This window comes from Passer montanus, unplaced genomic scaffold, assembly GCF_014805655.1.
Source record: "Passer montanus isolate IOZ18808 unplaced genomic scaffold, ASM1480565v1 scaffold95, whole genome shotgun sequence".
Taxonomy (NCBI): domain Eukaryota; kingdom Metazoa; phylum Chordata; class Aves; order Passeriformes; family Passeridae; genus Passer; species Passer montanus.
Window position 1 is genome coordinate 2075401 of NW_024374923.1, and position 16102 is coordinate 2091502.

At 43.1% G+C, this 16102-nt stretch overlaps 1 protein-coding gene across 1 annotated transcript in view; it reads left to right on the forward strand.

Annotated features, from left to right (window-relative positions):
* The window catches only part of SETD7 (SET domain containing 7, histone lysine methyltransferase), a 36329-nt gene that overhangs the window by 13809 nt on the left and 6418 nt on the right, over positions 1-16102 (forward strand). The window contains exons 3-8 of the mRNA XM_039696093.1: positions 4150-4279; positions 8488-8689; positions 12543-12732; positions 14355-14436; positions 15063-15180; positions 15474-15631. Of these exons, the coding sequence (XP_039552027.1) occupies positions 4150-4279; positions 8488-8689; positions 12543-12732; positions 14355-14436; positions 15063-15180; positions 15474-15631 (880 nt within the window). The remainder of the gene's footprint in view (positions 1-4149; positions 4280-8487; positions 8690-12542; positions 12733-14354; positions 14437-15062; positions 15181-15473; positions 15632-16102) is intronic.

Here is a 16102-nt window from a genome sequence, read left to right on the forward strand (position 1 = left end):
TCAGTGCGCTTATGCAACGGCCGGGCCGCGCCGCGCACGTGGCGGAGCTCGGCCGGGGCCGCACCGGGCGGGCGCCGTGCGTGCCTTCCGCCGCCCGGCGCTCCGGCCCCGCAGCCCGGCGCGGGGATGGCGGCGGCTCGGCTCTCGCTGTCGAAAATAAGTCACGGCCGCTGCTGTGCCCCCTGCGGGCGGCAGCCTGCAGCCCGCGCTCCCGGTGCGCGGTCCTTCCCCCGGCGGCTGAGGGACGTGGGGATGCCCATCCTTGCGGAGAGCCCAGGGAGCCGGGGCTGCTGTCACATACCTGCAGGTGGAGAAGGGAAAAGAAAGAGAGACTCCTTCTTCTGTTGCCATACCCATGGGCAGCAGGGCTGGAGCTTTTCTTACGGGAGCGGGGTGGGCCGCCTTATAACTAAAACCCTGTGTGCGGTTCACCCCTCGCGTGTGGAGAGCTAACCCTTGAGGAGTTTAAACCCAGAGGCACGTGTCCTCTGGAGGCGAGTTACTGATGGAAGCCTCACCGGGCAGGGCTGCAGCTGCCCAGCGCGCTGTCATCCCGCCGGGCGTCTGGGAGCAGGGAAACAAAGCCTGGCATCTCCCTCTGCGGGAAAGCGCTGGCGCCCCAAAGATTCCTCGCGGAGGGAGGACCGTGGTCCTGCCGGGAATAGCGGGGCAGGGTGCTCGGCTGTCGGGACAGGGAGCAAGGAGCTGCCTGAGGTGCAGGTAATGCTTGTGCTGGCCGTGTGTCTCCTGTAGCAGAGGGATTAGGCCTCGCAGTTCCAGGGAAGGTTTTTGTCTTGCACGACAGCTGAGTCTGACAGCACATGTGAGCTGAGCAGCTGCTGCTCAGAGCTGGATTTGCTGTCTGAGCCAGAGAATCTTTGTTGTGTGGAACATGGGTCTGGGGGAAGTGAGGCTCTGCTATGCATGGGGTGTGCCCTGTGCCTTCACAGATGTGGTTTTCTACTGCCTTTCCTCCTGCCTCCTCAGATCTGTGGGTTGCAGTTGTCTGGGGCAAGGAGTCGCAGTTTTCATCCTTATATCACAGATACATCCTGGGGCAAGGAGTCGCAGTTTTCATCCTTGTATCACAGATACATCCTGGGGCAAGGAGTCGCAGTTTTCATCCTTACATCACAGATAAAGTGTTCTGCTGTATCCTGGATTTGTTTGGCATCTCAATGCACAAAGGAAACACAGTTTTAAAGCATCTTTTTTTTAGCAGTGTATATGAATGTGTGTGTTTTTCTGAGTGAAACAGCAATAGCAGGTTGCTCTTTGGAGGTGAACAGGATTTTGAATTTACCTAAAGGAAGTTAGAAATACAGAAATCAGCACTTCTGCCTTTGTAGGGGGAAGTTTGGTTTATTGTTGTGATCCTTCTGGCATCTTTGTGGCCAAAGTCTTTTATTGATGATGCATGTTATGTGTCATCTGTTAAGTAATAGTGATACTGACAGTAAAGGGATTTTTATCTTTGATTTGTATACACCAGTGGTTTCAGTGACTCCATTGTGAACTAGCCCGTATTAGGGTAGTTCCTTTTCTTGAAAAGTTCATTGTCTGAGTTTGAGAGGAAGTCTTAGGAGACCCTTAATGAAGCAACAAAAGCGAGGTTTTATAATAATTTAAAAATATGTTTAGAAGTTTTGGGTTTATTTTTTGTAAATGGAGGAGAGTGGTGAGGAAGTGGAACACACTACTCCCCATGAAATGATGAGGATTTTTTCCATTGACTTAATTTGAAACAGAATTACAGCCAAAACAAAAAATGTTGTATTTATGTTATAAAACTTGAAATTGCATTTTTCCCATATTATTGACCAAGAGAGACTGTGTTTCTTGTTTTGTTGCAGTGGTGGGGGCATGGCTTTATTTTTTTTAATAAGGGGAAACTTCTAGCACATTAGAATAATTGGATTCTTTGTATTGTGGCTGAGATTAAGACCCTGTATAGAGGCCACTGGATCAAAGCTGACTATTTTAAATCCCTGAGGTAGTCTGTATCCTACTGTGCAAAAGGCCTGACATGTGTTCTCTGTACAGGCATGGCAGCTTTTTTGTTGGGCTTTGCATTCCAGCAAAATCTTGACAAAGCTGAATAATCACAGAGAACAAAGCTGCAAGAGTTTGTTTTTTTTGTTGCTTTGGCTATTTTTGTAAAATGGTATGATGTACCAGTATTATCAGTGTATTTTTTTAATCCAAGTGTTTTATAAAAAGTTTTGTCCCTGTAGTGACGGGGAAACTGGTATTATACTGTTTAGGGTTTGTTAACTTACACCAGTGTACCCTTCTATATTGATAAAACTTAATTAAAAATGCTTTTATTTAAAACTATACGTATTGACATAGTTTTTGGTCTAAAAGAGGTGTCCACATCAGAAATGTTACTGACCTTTTAGTTAAATAGGTTATTAATGTATTGATTATTAATATTTAACCATTAATAATAATTGGTTACATTTAGCTAAAATTTGTCTTTTCTACAAAAAGGGGTATCCTGACAGACTGGGAGGGAAGAAAAACCTTTCTTCTATTTGGAAAGAGCAGTTTCTGTTTAAAGAGTTCCTCTTCAAAGTAATTAAAAGCCTTTACTGATAAGAGTGTTTTCCCTCCCACTTTTTGCTGTCTCTTTTTACTCTGTTCTTTCTCTTGCTGTGAGCTGATAATCAGTGCCTGATTGGCTTTACTGGCTTCTTAAACTTTAAACTGTTTTTAATGTAGTTTGGACTAGGGATTGTGAAGTGAGGGCACAGTCATGTGCAGGTGCAAGAGAAACTTGGTGGAGCGTGGAAGGGAAGGTGCAGGAGGGAAGCCTGGCTCTTGAATGAGTTCAGATTCCTCGCTGTTACTTTCTCCTGTACACTGTTCTAGGTGCATTTCCCTACTCAGTGAAGTCTGCCCAGCTTGTTCCCTCTCTGGGCACTGGACTCAAGGTCTGGTAGTACTGAAGTGCATCTTTTTGCCTGCATTAGCCTGGGCTGTAAATCAGTCCCCCTCACACTGAAGTTTGTTTCTGCCTTTCCATATGTGTGATGAACCTTTTCAGGTTAGGGCAAATGTGTTCCGGGAAGAGCTTGACCCAAAGCCTGCAGAAATGGATGCATACACTGTCTCTCGTCTCTAAGAGGCTGTGTGTGCATCACCAGGGGACTGGGGGAATCAGAGGTAATGTTTGAGTTAGAAGCATGGAAGAATATAAATATAGGCTAGCTGTTATTTATTTTACAGTTTTCATGCAAAATGTATACCTGATAAAATGTCACTGTGGGAGCTGTAGCACCCATTCAGGTGTGTCCCTGTGCTGAGAGCAGCCCTGCTGAGCTCTGCAGCCAGAGATCACACAGCTAAAACAACCAGAAGTTGTTGGAAACACTTCTCTGTCGTTCTCCTTTGGCTTTGAAGAGGCAGAGATGCAGTAGGAGCCTTATTATGCTTTAACTTAGTAGAGTTGGCCGTGTATATTCAAGAAGACACAAACTATGCAGGTGAGGATCCAAGGGTGTTGTCTGTGCTTTCCGTTTGTGCAACAGCTGTACTAGGGAAAACTGATACGGCCGGGGTAGGAGCAGGATGTAAGGTGAACACATCTGGAAGGCACTGGAGAGCAGCATTTGAAATGTTACATGCCACGTTGGCTGACATATTGCAAGGGCACAGCATTATGGATGTTACATACTTTTATTTCTTTAAATTCCCGTGAATACAGCTGTGTCGTGGCACACCCATATTATCATAAGGCATGTGTTTATCAAAAGAAAAAAATCAAACCTTTTCTTATCCCGTTCTCGCCACTAAATACATGTTTTAGATAATTTTTATACTTTTGAAGATGTATATTTATACAAGTTAGACTACTATAAACCTTGTTTCTTTCAGAAGCCAGTTTTGCTTATTATCTTCTCTATCCTGTCTCTCATCCCTTTTCTTTTATCCTTCTATTTTATTTTTATTTAAAACTATGTGTTACACAGGTACAAACTTCAGTTGTACAGAATGTCTGATCACTGTTCCTAACAGCAATGATCTGAATTACTGTTTTGTACTAGGGAGCTACTGCATTGCAAGTAGGTACATAATGAGAGCATATATAAAATCTTGCATAATAATTAATGTGTTCTGTTGCTCTTTGTTTGGATTTTATTTCAGGGCATCTAGATGATGATGGGCTGCCGCATGGATTCTGTACAGTAACCTATTCATCAACAGACAGATTTGAAGGAACTTTTGTGCATGGAGAAAAGAATGGCCGTGGCAAATTCTTCTTTTTTGATGGAAGGTACACTCTGACTCTTTGATTTTTCTTCTGTATTCTTCCTTCTGCTTGTAGCGATGCAAAACTAATATACATTGATTGTATACTGCTGAGTTTCTGGATAAAAATTCTCATTAAAAACTGTAGCTGAAGAGTTTGCTGCTGCTGTAGCCATTCCTGTGGCTCATTACACACAGGCTTTGTGTGTAATGTAGTTGTTTCCTGGAGGGAGAATGCAGTGGTGTGAGCTCTTCTAGCACTTTAAAGTTATGAGCTGATTAGAAATCATAAGAATGGGAGGTGGTCAGGACTATTGAAAACCATGCTGACAATGACTTGTACATCGAAGGTCATTACTTCAGGTGGACTTCTTTGCCTTATAGAGCTGCACAGAAAGTGCAACTGGACCAGGAGCTCCCTATGCCAGCTCTTGCACACAGATACAAGACCTTGACAGAGAGGCTTGCCTTCTGCTCTGTCGAATTGTTTATCAGTTAAAGGACTGAGTTAAATACAGGTTTGTTAGCAGCTCTAGTAATCCTCTGCAAGTTGCTTGTGGCCTGATTTACTTTCAGAACACCACCTATCATCTCCCTTCTTTTCATTGGGAATTGTGACAATGAAATCGGGCTAGTCCATGCCTATGCATGTGTTTTCTTCTCTGATCCTCATTATGAACACCTTATAAGTCTTTCCCCCACCACTACTGCAGCATTCCTGTCTGCAGTTGCTCAGAACTTCCTCCAAGGGAGCAGCAAATGTATAAAATGACACGATTCTTCGTGGTTTTGCAGCTGTTGGTGACACTCTGAATAGCGGCTGTTAAACTGACAGTCATGCTGGGTCTGCTGTCTTCCTGCTCAGCAAAATTCTGAGCAGGAGCAGAGGTATTGTGCTGTTCAGTGAATCAGCTCCTTGTCTGTACTTGCCTTTGCACTTGCTTCATACTGAGGATTGTGGGTTTTATTTCATGACAAAGATAATATATTTATTCAGTTATGTAGGGAGGGATTAGGCCTCCAAGCCTGGATGAAGAAAAATCCTCACTGTTGTTGATAATGCCCTTATTAAATCTTCTCTGAGTAACTGAAAATCAGTACTGCCCAGCAGCTGAGTTGCCAAAATAGTTTTGGTGTAAGTTGTCAGACAGTGTCCCTATGGACACACGTACATAATGTTTCTGTGCTGGTGGATGATCTCAGCAGAGTAGCTGCTGATTGTACAGTCAGAGGAGCTGACCCACTGTTTTGTTTGTAGGGCTGCTCCTCCATATAATCCAGGGTACAGGCAGCATTTACTAGGAAGAGTCAGGTTGCTGCTGAGCCTTCTTTGTACTGCTTGAGTGTTGCCAACTTTTTTTCTTTTTTTTTTCTCTCTCAATTTTCATAACCCTTAAAAAACTGGAATAGCTGGCCACTGATGACTTTAGGAACTAGCAGAATGAAAATATGAAAAAAATAGTCTGTAGCGTGGTTTTGGAAAATGGGATATTTTCTTTAACTGTTACATATTTTAAGTTAGCTAAAGCAGCCTTAACTGAGCAGTAGATAATTACTGAAGATGTCATTTATCCCACTATGTCCAGCTAGCAAGACTAAGACTAGCTTTCTGAAATGGATGGTTCAGGAATCATGACACGTCGTAAGAATGACTTGGCATAAAACAGGACATGCTGTTTCCATTAAGTGTGCCATGGACAAGGCTGATTGCTCATGAAGATGAGCAATAAGTATCAAAAATGTCTCTGAGCAGCTCTCCCTTTCCAGAATCCTGTGCAGTAAGCTAGCTGGTTCAGCACTCGTGGGTGTGTTTCCCTGGCAGGCTGCTGAGTAAAGGCTGACAGCTGTACTGCTGTTCCTCTGTTGTTGGGGAGCAGCTGAGTTCTGTCAAGTACAGGACTGGCTGCAGTGTCAGCATTCTCATTTTTTGAGTATTGGGGAATAGGACTAGCTGCCTTGTTTGGTAAAGAAAACTTTTCCCTTTACTGAAATAACTGGCCCCTTCCTGTTGGTCATTTAAGGGAATGGAATCTGGAATGAAATATTATTTGGTTTTTTCCTTCCCCTTCAACAAAATGCAACAAATCACAGCATATTCTTTAAGAGAGAGAAGTTTGCCCTCTGGCATACTCCCTGTTTTGGATTGTGGACTTGAACTTTCCTTGGTGCCAGTGCTTCTGGAGTGTATTTTGCAGAACTCTTTGCACTATAAAGGCAGGCATGAGAGCCGTTCTTGGCACAGAGCTGCAGCTGCCCTTCCTCCCTAATTGGAAACTCCTGTAAACTGACATCTCCCAGAACACAGTAGAAAACTATTATTTTTATGGAAAAAGTTTTCCATGTTCCCATATAGAGGGAGTGAGAGCTAAATGGATCAGTCTCTATAGATATCAACTTAATCCCTGTAATGACATTGGAGAAAGTATTTTCCCCCCAATCCATATAATTGGTTTAATTGTTAGATAAGAAGTATGTTCCATCCCTTCAAGGCATAGTGGATAATGGGAAGACAGTACATCTGATAAATCTTGACTGTGCTAGAATTTATGTTGTCAGAAGTATGATCATTTGAGGAGCAAACCAGGGAAATTCAGGCTAGTTCAGGGTTTGTGTTAAAAGGTTTTGCTTATGGAAGACACAGAAGCTATTCATCTTTGTGCTGGTCAAGTCTTAATTGCAGTTACTGTGTCTGGCTGGAGACACCACACTTTGAGAACTTAAAGTGAAGTGAGGAGCAGGGTGAAAGTAGCTCAGAAACTGAACAGCATAAAAGTTTCTGGACCTGACTTTTTAGGTGGGCTTGAAGGACATAGACTTATTTCTTAAGGTATCATCCTTTTGATTTCCTTAGATGAGACGGATCTTTTGGTCACTGTTTGGAGCTTAATACAAAGAGAGAAAACATAAAAGTTTGAGTTACAGTAAAAGAAAATATATTCTTTCCAGGGCCAAAGAAGCACTGTTGTAATTTAGCAATGTTTTAACTTCAACTAGTGCAATTAAAGATAACAAGACAGGATTTTTGACTGTGTAAACTGGGGGTGGCTGCTTCTTTTAAAGAGTAATCCTACATGTGCACACTATGTGTGCTCTCACTACAATGGAATTAAAATCTAGTGATCTGTGATAAATTAGAGGGAAAAGTGGCATCATTCATAGTTAAGTAAAGGCACTGATTTCTGGTGGTTCCCTCATTGTTCCCTGTGCTGTAGTGCCCTAGCTGTCTGTGCAGCTCTGTAGCAACCTGGATCAAGAAATCCATTTGACTGAAAAGTAAAATTATGTTCCTGCCCCTTGTTGTTTTGCATCTGGTGTGCACTGAGGCTTTTACTGTAACATATTTTCCCATGGAAACCTCATCCTGTTTGCCAAAGTTACATAAAAACAGAGCATGAAGCTTTAGAAGCAAGAAAGTGAATTCTGAAAAAACATTCCTTCCGCAACTCTTGCATATCTATGTGGTAAAACATGTGGAGTCATGTGCTCACAGACACTGTGTCAGCTTCTACATTAGACATCTGCATCTGAAAAATAATTGTGCAGTGAAAATATGTGTATATGCTGACAGCTGGCTGTTAGCTAAGCATGGTGAAGTAAAAGCTAAACAGGTTGTGTTCCTTTATGCTAATATCTGAATAGATCCTCTTTTATGGTGAGAGTAAAGGGTTTGCAAGACAAAACCAAAATGAAATGTTTCTCTGTTTAAATCCAAGTGCAGCACTAGTTCTGTTTGACAGGCTGTGTTTGATTTTAGGAGAAATACATGAAAAATGGCTGCTTTTAGCGGGGCCTGTACAAATGGCTGTAAGTGTATTGCTGGGGAGCTGACGCTGAACTGTGGCAGGTTGCAGTTTATTCCTTGTCATAGTTCACATGTACAGCAGCTCAATTTCATCTCTCCAGAGACATGTCAGTGAAGGTCCACACATAGCAGGTAGAAAATACTAATGTGAGAGTAGCCTGCTTGAGCAAGAATTCTTTCTTTGACCAGAAGTGTCCATTTGCTGACTATTCCAGCCTACAGAAAATGCCAAGCATGTGATGGAGTTGAGTGATTCTGTGTCCATGCAGCACACCCTGTTGAAAGGGTGCTGTGAGTTGTTTTCTGCCTTTGGAGCTCCATAGAAACAAGTTTCTGGTTTTCACCTTGGTCTTCCAGTGCGTTGAGGCTTTGGGTTCACCCCTGAGAGGTGAACAGTTTTCAACTGCTGGTTTTTTTTCTCTCTTCATCAGCACCCTGGAGGGGTACTACGTTGATGATGCCCTGCAGGGCCAGGGAATCTACACCTATGAGGATGGAGTGGTCCTTCATGGCACCTACGTGGATGGAGAGCTGAATGGCCCGGCCCAAGAGTACGACAGTGACGGGCGGCTGATATTCAAAGGGCAGTATAAAGACAACATCCGACATGGAATTTGTTGGATTTATTACCCGGTAAACCTGACCACCTGCTCTTCTTATTGTAGAATTATGTACTTTTCTTTCCTCCCCAGCTGAAAGAAATACCCACCATGACCCAGCTATCCAAAAATCAGCACACACAGATCGGGGCATTCTGATTTTGGATAATCCAACACAAAGTTAAAAGGTTTTGGTGTTGAATTTTTGCCCAGTAGATGAGATTCAGTGAGGCTACAAGATTCCAAGAAAGCCAGCCCCGTGGAAGTGCATTTATATATAATTTGTATGCAATGTAGAAATAGGATGTCTAATAATTTATGCATTATCTCTTTGTAAAGGCTGGACTATGATTTTGCCACTTTGTAGTGCTGGCTGCAGGTGAGGAGCATGGAAGCCATGCCAGTTATTGCAACCCACCGCTCTTATTAGAGTAGGAGGAGAGAGTTTGTCTCAGTTTCTGCAGGATATTGTTGAGGTCCGTGGTGGTGGTGGACGCAACCTTCTGCAAGAGCGTCTTGCACCAAGGGGTGGGAGCCAAGAGAGCACCAGCACACAAACACACAGCAGCTCAGCAGGGAAGGCACAGGAGAGTCCAGGCATGGAGTTCCAACGTGCTTTATTCCAGGTAGTGCTGAAGGAGCCCAGGGACCAAAGACAAAGAAGGGTCCAGGTTGTAAATACAGGGAAAGAGGGGGCGGAGGAGAGCATCACGGATCCAATAGCTGAGGGCTCAGGGGTGGTACAGAGGAACCAGTAGGGAGTGCCAGGGTGGATGGGCAGGGTTACATAAACCAATGGGAAAACAGGGAAGGGAGAACTCTGTAGAACATGAACACTAAGGGTAAAATGGGTAGGGAAAGCCAATGGACCAAGAACAAAACTGGGACAAACTATCATGGTGCTGCAGAGCACCATGGGGGAAGCTTCTTTCTTCATCCTGAGCTATGAGGAATGCCCGGAGCTTAGGGTGCACCTCTCCAGGTGATCAGTGTTGTTCTCTCCCCAGTGGGCTCACAAGCTCCCACAAGATACGATGTGAAGACTGGCTTTGCCTAACACATCAGATGTAACTAGTGTGAGAGCTGTGTGGAGCTGTGGACAAATGATTTGCTGGTTAAAACAAGCCAGTATTTTATTTTTTTGAATCTGGATGTTCTTTTACAACCATGCTAGTTAAGGCAGTCACTGTTATATAGCTTTTAATGAGTTTTTGATGCAAAATTTTTAAAAATACAATTCTTACTCAGCCTTACACAGTAGAGTTGAATCTCTCAATCTTACCTCGTGCCAAGAATGTGGTAATGTCTGCATGTAATTAAGCTGCTGGTCAAAACCCAACTCTGTGCTACATATAGCACAAGCTTTAGTTCCAGATTGATTTCTAAATGCTTACCAACACTGGCTGTTCATTTTATTTACTGATTTTTCACTATTGCCATTAAGCATGTATTGGGATCAGCAAATACTTGGTGTATGCTGCCAGAAGTTTTTCAGTCCTAGTGTATAAAATACACACAGCTGACCCTTAACTTCATGTATCACCTGCTTCATCTTCCAGATAACAAAGTGTTGCTGTGTGTTCTGGAAATGTTGATAATTAGAGGTTGTTTATCATTATTGTCTTGCCAGACAACGCAAGGTGTTCCACTCCTTTGCCATGGAACCAATTGTTTTCTCATGACTCTGTGTAGGATGCTATGTGCACAATTTCTTTCCCAGATTTAAGGTTCACTGTTCCCTATTACAGCACGCTTGAGACTCTTTCATCCTTGGAGTTGAACAAAATGGTGTCTCTTTGAAATAGAGCCTGCGCACAGTGGACTTGCTTTTTATAAATCAGTTTGTTTCCACAACACAGCTGCTGGTCTTGCTCCGGGGTGTTATTTGGAGTTTCCTTGTCTTTTTTAAAATAAAAACCTGAAGTGGTGTCCAGGTTTGAAAGACAAGTGTCTGCAAAGGAAGGCAGGAGCCTCCCTTGTGACCCCCTTCCCTCCAAATTATTATAACTTTGAAATTAGCGGGCTTTCAGGCAAAGATAGGGGAAATTGAATTACTTTTACTTCTATGTATCTATAGATAGATAGGTATAGATATCACAAGGCAAGCAATCGTCCCCAGCAGCCCAGCCCAGCAGCAGCGGGAGCACAAACCCGCCCGCAGCCTTCTCGCGGCCGCCGGGCGCTCTCCCCTCCGCTGCAGTTCCGCTCACGGCCAGCAGGGGCGCTGGTGGCTCCCGGCCGGGCAGGGCGGCTGCCAGGATTCCCCCGCGCCTGCAGGGGGCGCTGTGCCGCCGGCTCGGCCGCCTCCCCACACGGCCATGGCGGGCTGGGATGAGCCCTGAGAGTAAATGAAATGTGTCAGAAACTCTGCAGCTGTAGCAGGAGCATGGGGAGGCAGGGGAAGGGTGTCACAGCAGGCAGGGGGTGCTCCCTCAGAGGGGCTGGGGGTGCCAGGGTGTCCCCTGTGGCACCCCAGTATGTGGCATGGTGAGGTGGGTTGTTAATGAGTTCCCAGTGCAACAGGCACTCCCAGGAGCAGAGCTGCAGCAGAAGAGCATCCCCACAGCAATCACAGCCTGTCTTACTGCACATGGGGGGAGAGAAAAGAGAGGAGCTGAGCCCAGCCCCTCAGCACCCCAACAAAATCTCAGTGTCTTTGCCCTTCCAAAGAAAACTCCTTCCCCTGCTACATCCTTCTTCCTCCTCTTCCTCCTGGCCACATCTTTTGTTCTCTTAAGCAGCAGTAGTTATTGTTTTGTAGCAACAGATGGGACAAAATAGCATGAGAGGAAGAGACAAAAGGAAAAATCCTAACCCCAGTAAGTGGTTAGACCTGTGCTAATGTATGCATCTCGTTTCTGCAGTTCTGGAAATAGATCTAACATGAGCTGCAGGCAAATCACAGATGACAAAGCCCGGGGCTGAAATGCATAAACTTTGGAGAGGAAAAGTGTTGGTGTTGATGGTTTCCACAAGCAGTTGTTCTCACTGATTACCACCTAATGTTGGGGGCATTCTGGGAATCATTTTTCCTTAATAGGGTCAAGTCTTTAGAGGTACCATGTATTAGTAAGGTAGTGTGAAATCTTTTTTCCTCCAGCACAGTATCACAGTAATCAGATTTGGGCATCTGTGTGGCTTTGGTCCTTGTTTTGCACACTGTACACATAATAACTTTCACCAAGTGAAATTGAATATTTGTGCCACGTGGAATGAAAGACCTTGGGTTTTGCCTATTCCAAACAATGCAGAAAATCAATTTTATCCTAACTGGAATGATTTTGTTGAGCTTTTTCATGTGTCTGTTTCTCTCTCCTTTTCATAAAATTTCACATCTGAACTTACTGATGCATTTTTAAAAGTTGGGGAAAACCCTTTTCATTTATTGAATGTTCTTAGAAAATAGAATTCCAAACAGCATTAGAGTGAATGTAAAAGCAAACTTTTACTTGAAAGCTGTCAGGTACTCAATGGCAAAAACCCGCATGTGGTACAGTAAATTCACCATTTTCTAAGGTTTGTTGATTAATGTAACTATCATGTATTATGCAATTAAAAGGTTAGTTGATGAGGTGATAATTCCTCGGGTTCTGCCCCACTGGAAGCAGTCCCCAGGCTTCTTTTGCCTAGCTTTTGTTATGTCAGGTCCACTCTTCTTGGAGTAAGACTAAAGAATCTTTTAGGAATGCGTTTAGAAGGTTAGCATATTGTTCCTAAATGGAGGGGAACATGATAGGAAAAGAAAGAGAAGCTACAGCCACGCATTTGCAATCTACAAAGCTACAAATGCATGTAAAATATAAAAAGCTAAAAATTTTAGGGAGCAAGGATAGTAAAGTAAAATTAAATGCTTTGCTTTGCCTTTTCTTTCTTGCCTGTGCTCTCAGGATGGAGGCAGCCTTGTGGGAGAAGTGAATGAAGATGGGGAGATGACTGGAGAGAAAATAGCCTATGTGTATCCTGATGGAAAGACTGCATATTCTGGAAGGTTCATAGATGGAGAAATGATAGAAGCAAAACTGACAACGCTGACAGCTGTTGAGGATGGGAAACCTCAGTTTGAAGTAGTTCCAGGCAGTAAGTTCAGCTAACACAAACTTGTATTCCTGCTACCAGCCCTTTGCTGCAGACAGCTTGGTTCCTGGGATGTTCCTCACTGGAGACTGGCTGTGATGACAGGCTGTTAGTGAGGGGCCCTTTCTCCACGTCACAGAGTTGGGCAGAGAGGAAGATGGTCTTTCTCCTGGAAACAGATGGGAAGTGCCCCTGTGTGGTCCTGCCCAAGTGCATTTCATAGCACTTCTCTCACTCTGAGATCCTTAGTGCTTGTGGGCACAGTCCTGCTTGTCACACATCCCGCTGCCCTCTGTACCAGATGGAAAACCTGCTGCATGCACCCTGGTAATGGTGCTGCAGTGTATTTCTTGCAGTGAAATAACTGCAGTAGGCACGTGAGGCCCTGATTTGGTTGTAGCTGTCAGCTGGGTTTATGCAAGTCAGTGTTTGGAATGTGAATGTTCTGGCACCTACGTTGCTGGGCTGAGATTGGAATTAGTGAACCAGATTCAGTTGTTGTATAATGATCTGATTCATCAGCACCCTTCTGTGTGTCTGGTCCTGCTGACAGAAAGTGGCTGTGCAGTGCACAGGGTTAGGGTGGGGCTTTCTCCACCTAGTGGCTTGAACCCATAGTTCTGGGGTGGGTTTGTTGTTCTGAGATGGTCGTGGTGTTTTGGAGGAGTGTGGGTTAAGATGCAGTTACAAGCAGGGACTGGTAATGCATTTATTGCTCTGCCAGCAAAAATTGTCTCACTTGATATGAAATAGGCACGTAAAGCTCAGTGAAAAGGTCTCAATAAGCAAGTGCATTTGAGTTTATTTTTGCTCAGTTATGATAGCAAGTCAGAATACAACTTAAAACTTACTTTGTAGGAGGGTACAGTTGTGCTTTGTTGATGAAGTTCCACTCAGGAGGAAGCTGCCTTCAGCCAGAACAGGTCCTGGACACCAGGGGCAAAGGCCTTATATCAAACTTTGTAGTATTCTGTTCTATGGGGTTTTTTTTCCCATCTTATTTCCACCTTCTTCTTAATCTATGCCCAAGGTAGTCTTCTGGCATTTGGGAGATAGGTGTAAGAATATAATTAGAGCTGTACCACTAAGTTGCTTATTAGTGGCAAAAAATAAAGGACTATAGCAAGGGTGCTTTCTGATTACTAAATGTTATCTTCTGGCTGAAGTCTCTTCAGGATCTGGACTAGAAAATATTTCATATTTTAACTAAATAAGTTTTTGTGTTTTTTGTTTCTGTTTTTTTTTTCTTAATGAGCTGTTGAATATATCCTTTTAAGTTTTGTTTTACTTTTAAGTTGTATTTAGAGACACTAGGAGGCTCAGTTTTGAAAAAGTATCTAGTCCTGCTCTACAAGTTGGTAATTTGAAGAACATGTGTATCATTTTTTTGTGTTAGCATTGTTATGTTAGAATGTTAAGGGGAAAAAATAATCAAGAAGCAGTAGCTCATTGAAGGCTTTTTACAGGTGCATTTCTGTTCAATACCTTTTTTTGGAAGTGTAACATTTTTTGCAGCCATTAAAATTTAATTTTTGAATGTCTTGATTAAGTTAAGGATTGCATACTCTCAGTACTGCCAATTAATTTATTTCCTTCATTGATGTTTGATTTTTTGATTTTTTTAGGCCCAGTATACAGTTTTGACAAATCTACTTCATCCTGCATTTCTACAAATGCCCTTCTTCCTGATCCTTATGAATCAGAGAGGTAAATTTTTTTTCTTCTCCCCATTTTTCTTTACTGTTACCTATTTAGGGCCTAATTTTGCAAAGCTTTTCTCATCTAAAACTTAAAGGATGTATAAAGGTTTGTAAAATGGAAGCCCTTTGTGTACCTCAACTGTAGGCACTTTCTGATACTCTGAAATATCTAAATAATATCTAAATAAGTAAAACACTTGCTTTCATTTACATTGAGTACTTGGAGATGTGGGGCTTTACCTTGAGAACTCTTGCTTCTCCGTGCATGTACATACCAGCAACCCCAGCTTGGTGGGGACTTCTGGGGTTCTGATATGTTATTGAGAGTGTTCCTGAACTGAAGCATCATTGTGGTAGATTGGCACTTCAAAAAAATAAAAGTTTTCCAAGTCAGCCCAAACTTTCCACCAAATCTCAGTTGTGATGAAATAGAGAGAACATATGGAAGAGAGGAAGGAAAGGAGTTCCATAAAGAGGTTTTGAATAATAATAATAATAAATAATAATAATAATTTGTTATTGTTATTAGTTTTATTGTTACACTGAAGTATTGGGTTTTATCCCACTAGTGTTGTACTTCATGAAAATTAAACTGCAGCCAGTCACTGATTCCATGGCCTGTTCCTCTTGTAGGGTGTATGTGGATGTCTCTCTCATTTCCAGTGCTGGAGAAGGATTGTTTTCAAAAATAGCAGCAGAAGCCAGTACAGTGATGTCCTTCTATAACGGAGTGCGAATCACACACCAGGAGGTAAAGAGAAGAAAAAAGTCAGCCTGAATTTTCATTGCTCCTCCTGAAATTTTGTTTTCATAGTAGGATCTAACACCCACTACCTGCCCACCCTAGATTTAACATGATGGAGTTTAATTGAAAGAAAGTGCATGCTCACCTATGTATAGATTTAAAAAGTGTGGGTTGTTCTTTTTAATGGCATACACCCACAAAAAGCTTTATTTGCTTATATTTTGAATGTTGACTTTCAAACTGCTGACAAAGTTGATCCCTCCACCACACTGACATTGGATTTTTGCCTTGTACACTAGGTAGACAGCAGAGACTGGGCCCTCAATGGAAATACAATATCCCTGGATGATGAAACAGTCATTGATGTGCCAGAGCCCTACAACCACGCTGCCAAGTACTGTGCCTCACTGGGGCACAAGGCCAACCATTCCTTCACTCCTAACTGCACCTATGAGCCGTGAGTACAGCCCTGTGTTTTAGGGTAGAAGCTGCAGCCTGGCTCTCTGGGCTCGCAGGGGATCCCTGGGCAGCTGGATGAGCACCAGTGGTGGGCTGGGAGTAAAGAGTTGAGGCATTGAAGGAGTTTCTGCTCACCTAAGCTGAGTTGGAAATGAGCTGGCCTTATAGGTGCTTGATGTCTGTTGGGACTTACCATGGAGTATCTTGAAGTTTGCAACTTGTTAGTTTTGTCATGACCTTTGTGTTGCTTCTCGATTGTAAAATGCATCATCACAGCTCTCTAAATGCTAGCTTGGGTAGAACCACGCTGTATTTGCTGAACTACCAATGCTTTGATAAATTAATATTTTTGCTCATGTTTTTAAATTCTTACGAGGTGGACTCAAGCCTGCTAATTCAGTATCAAATTATGCAGTATTGCTCTGAAGTGAGTAAATTCTGGAACTGCAGAAGGGGCTGGCAGAGTATG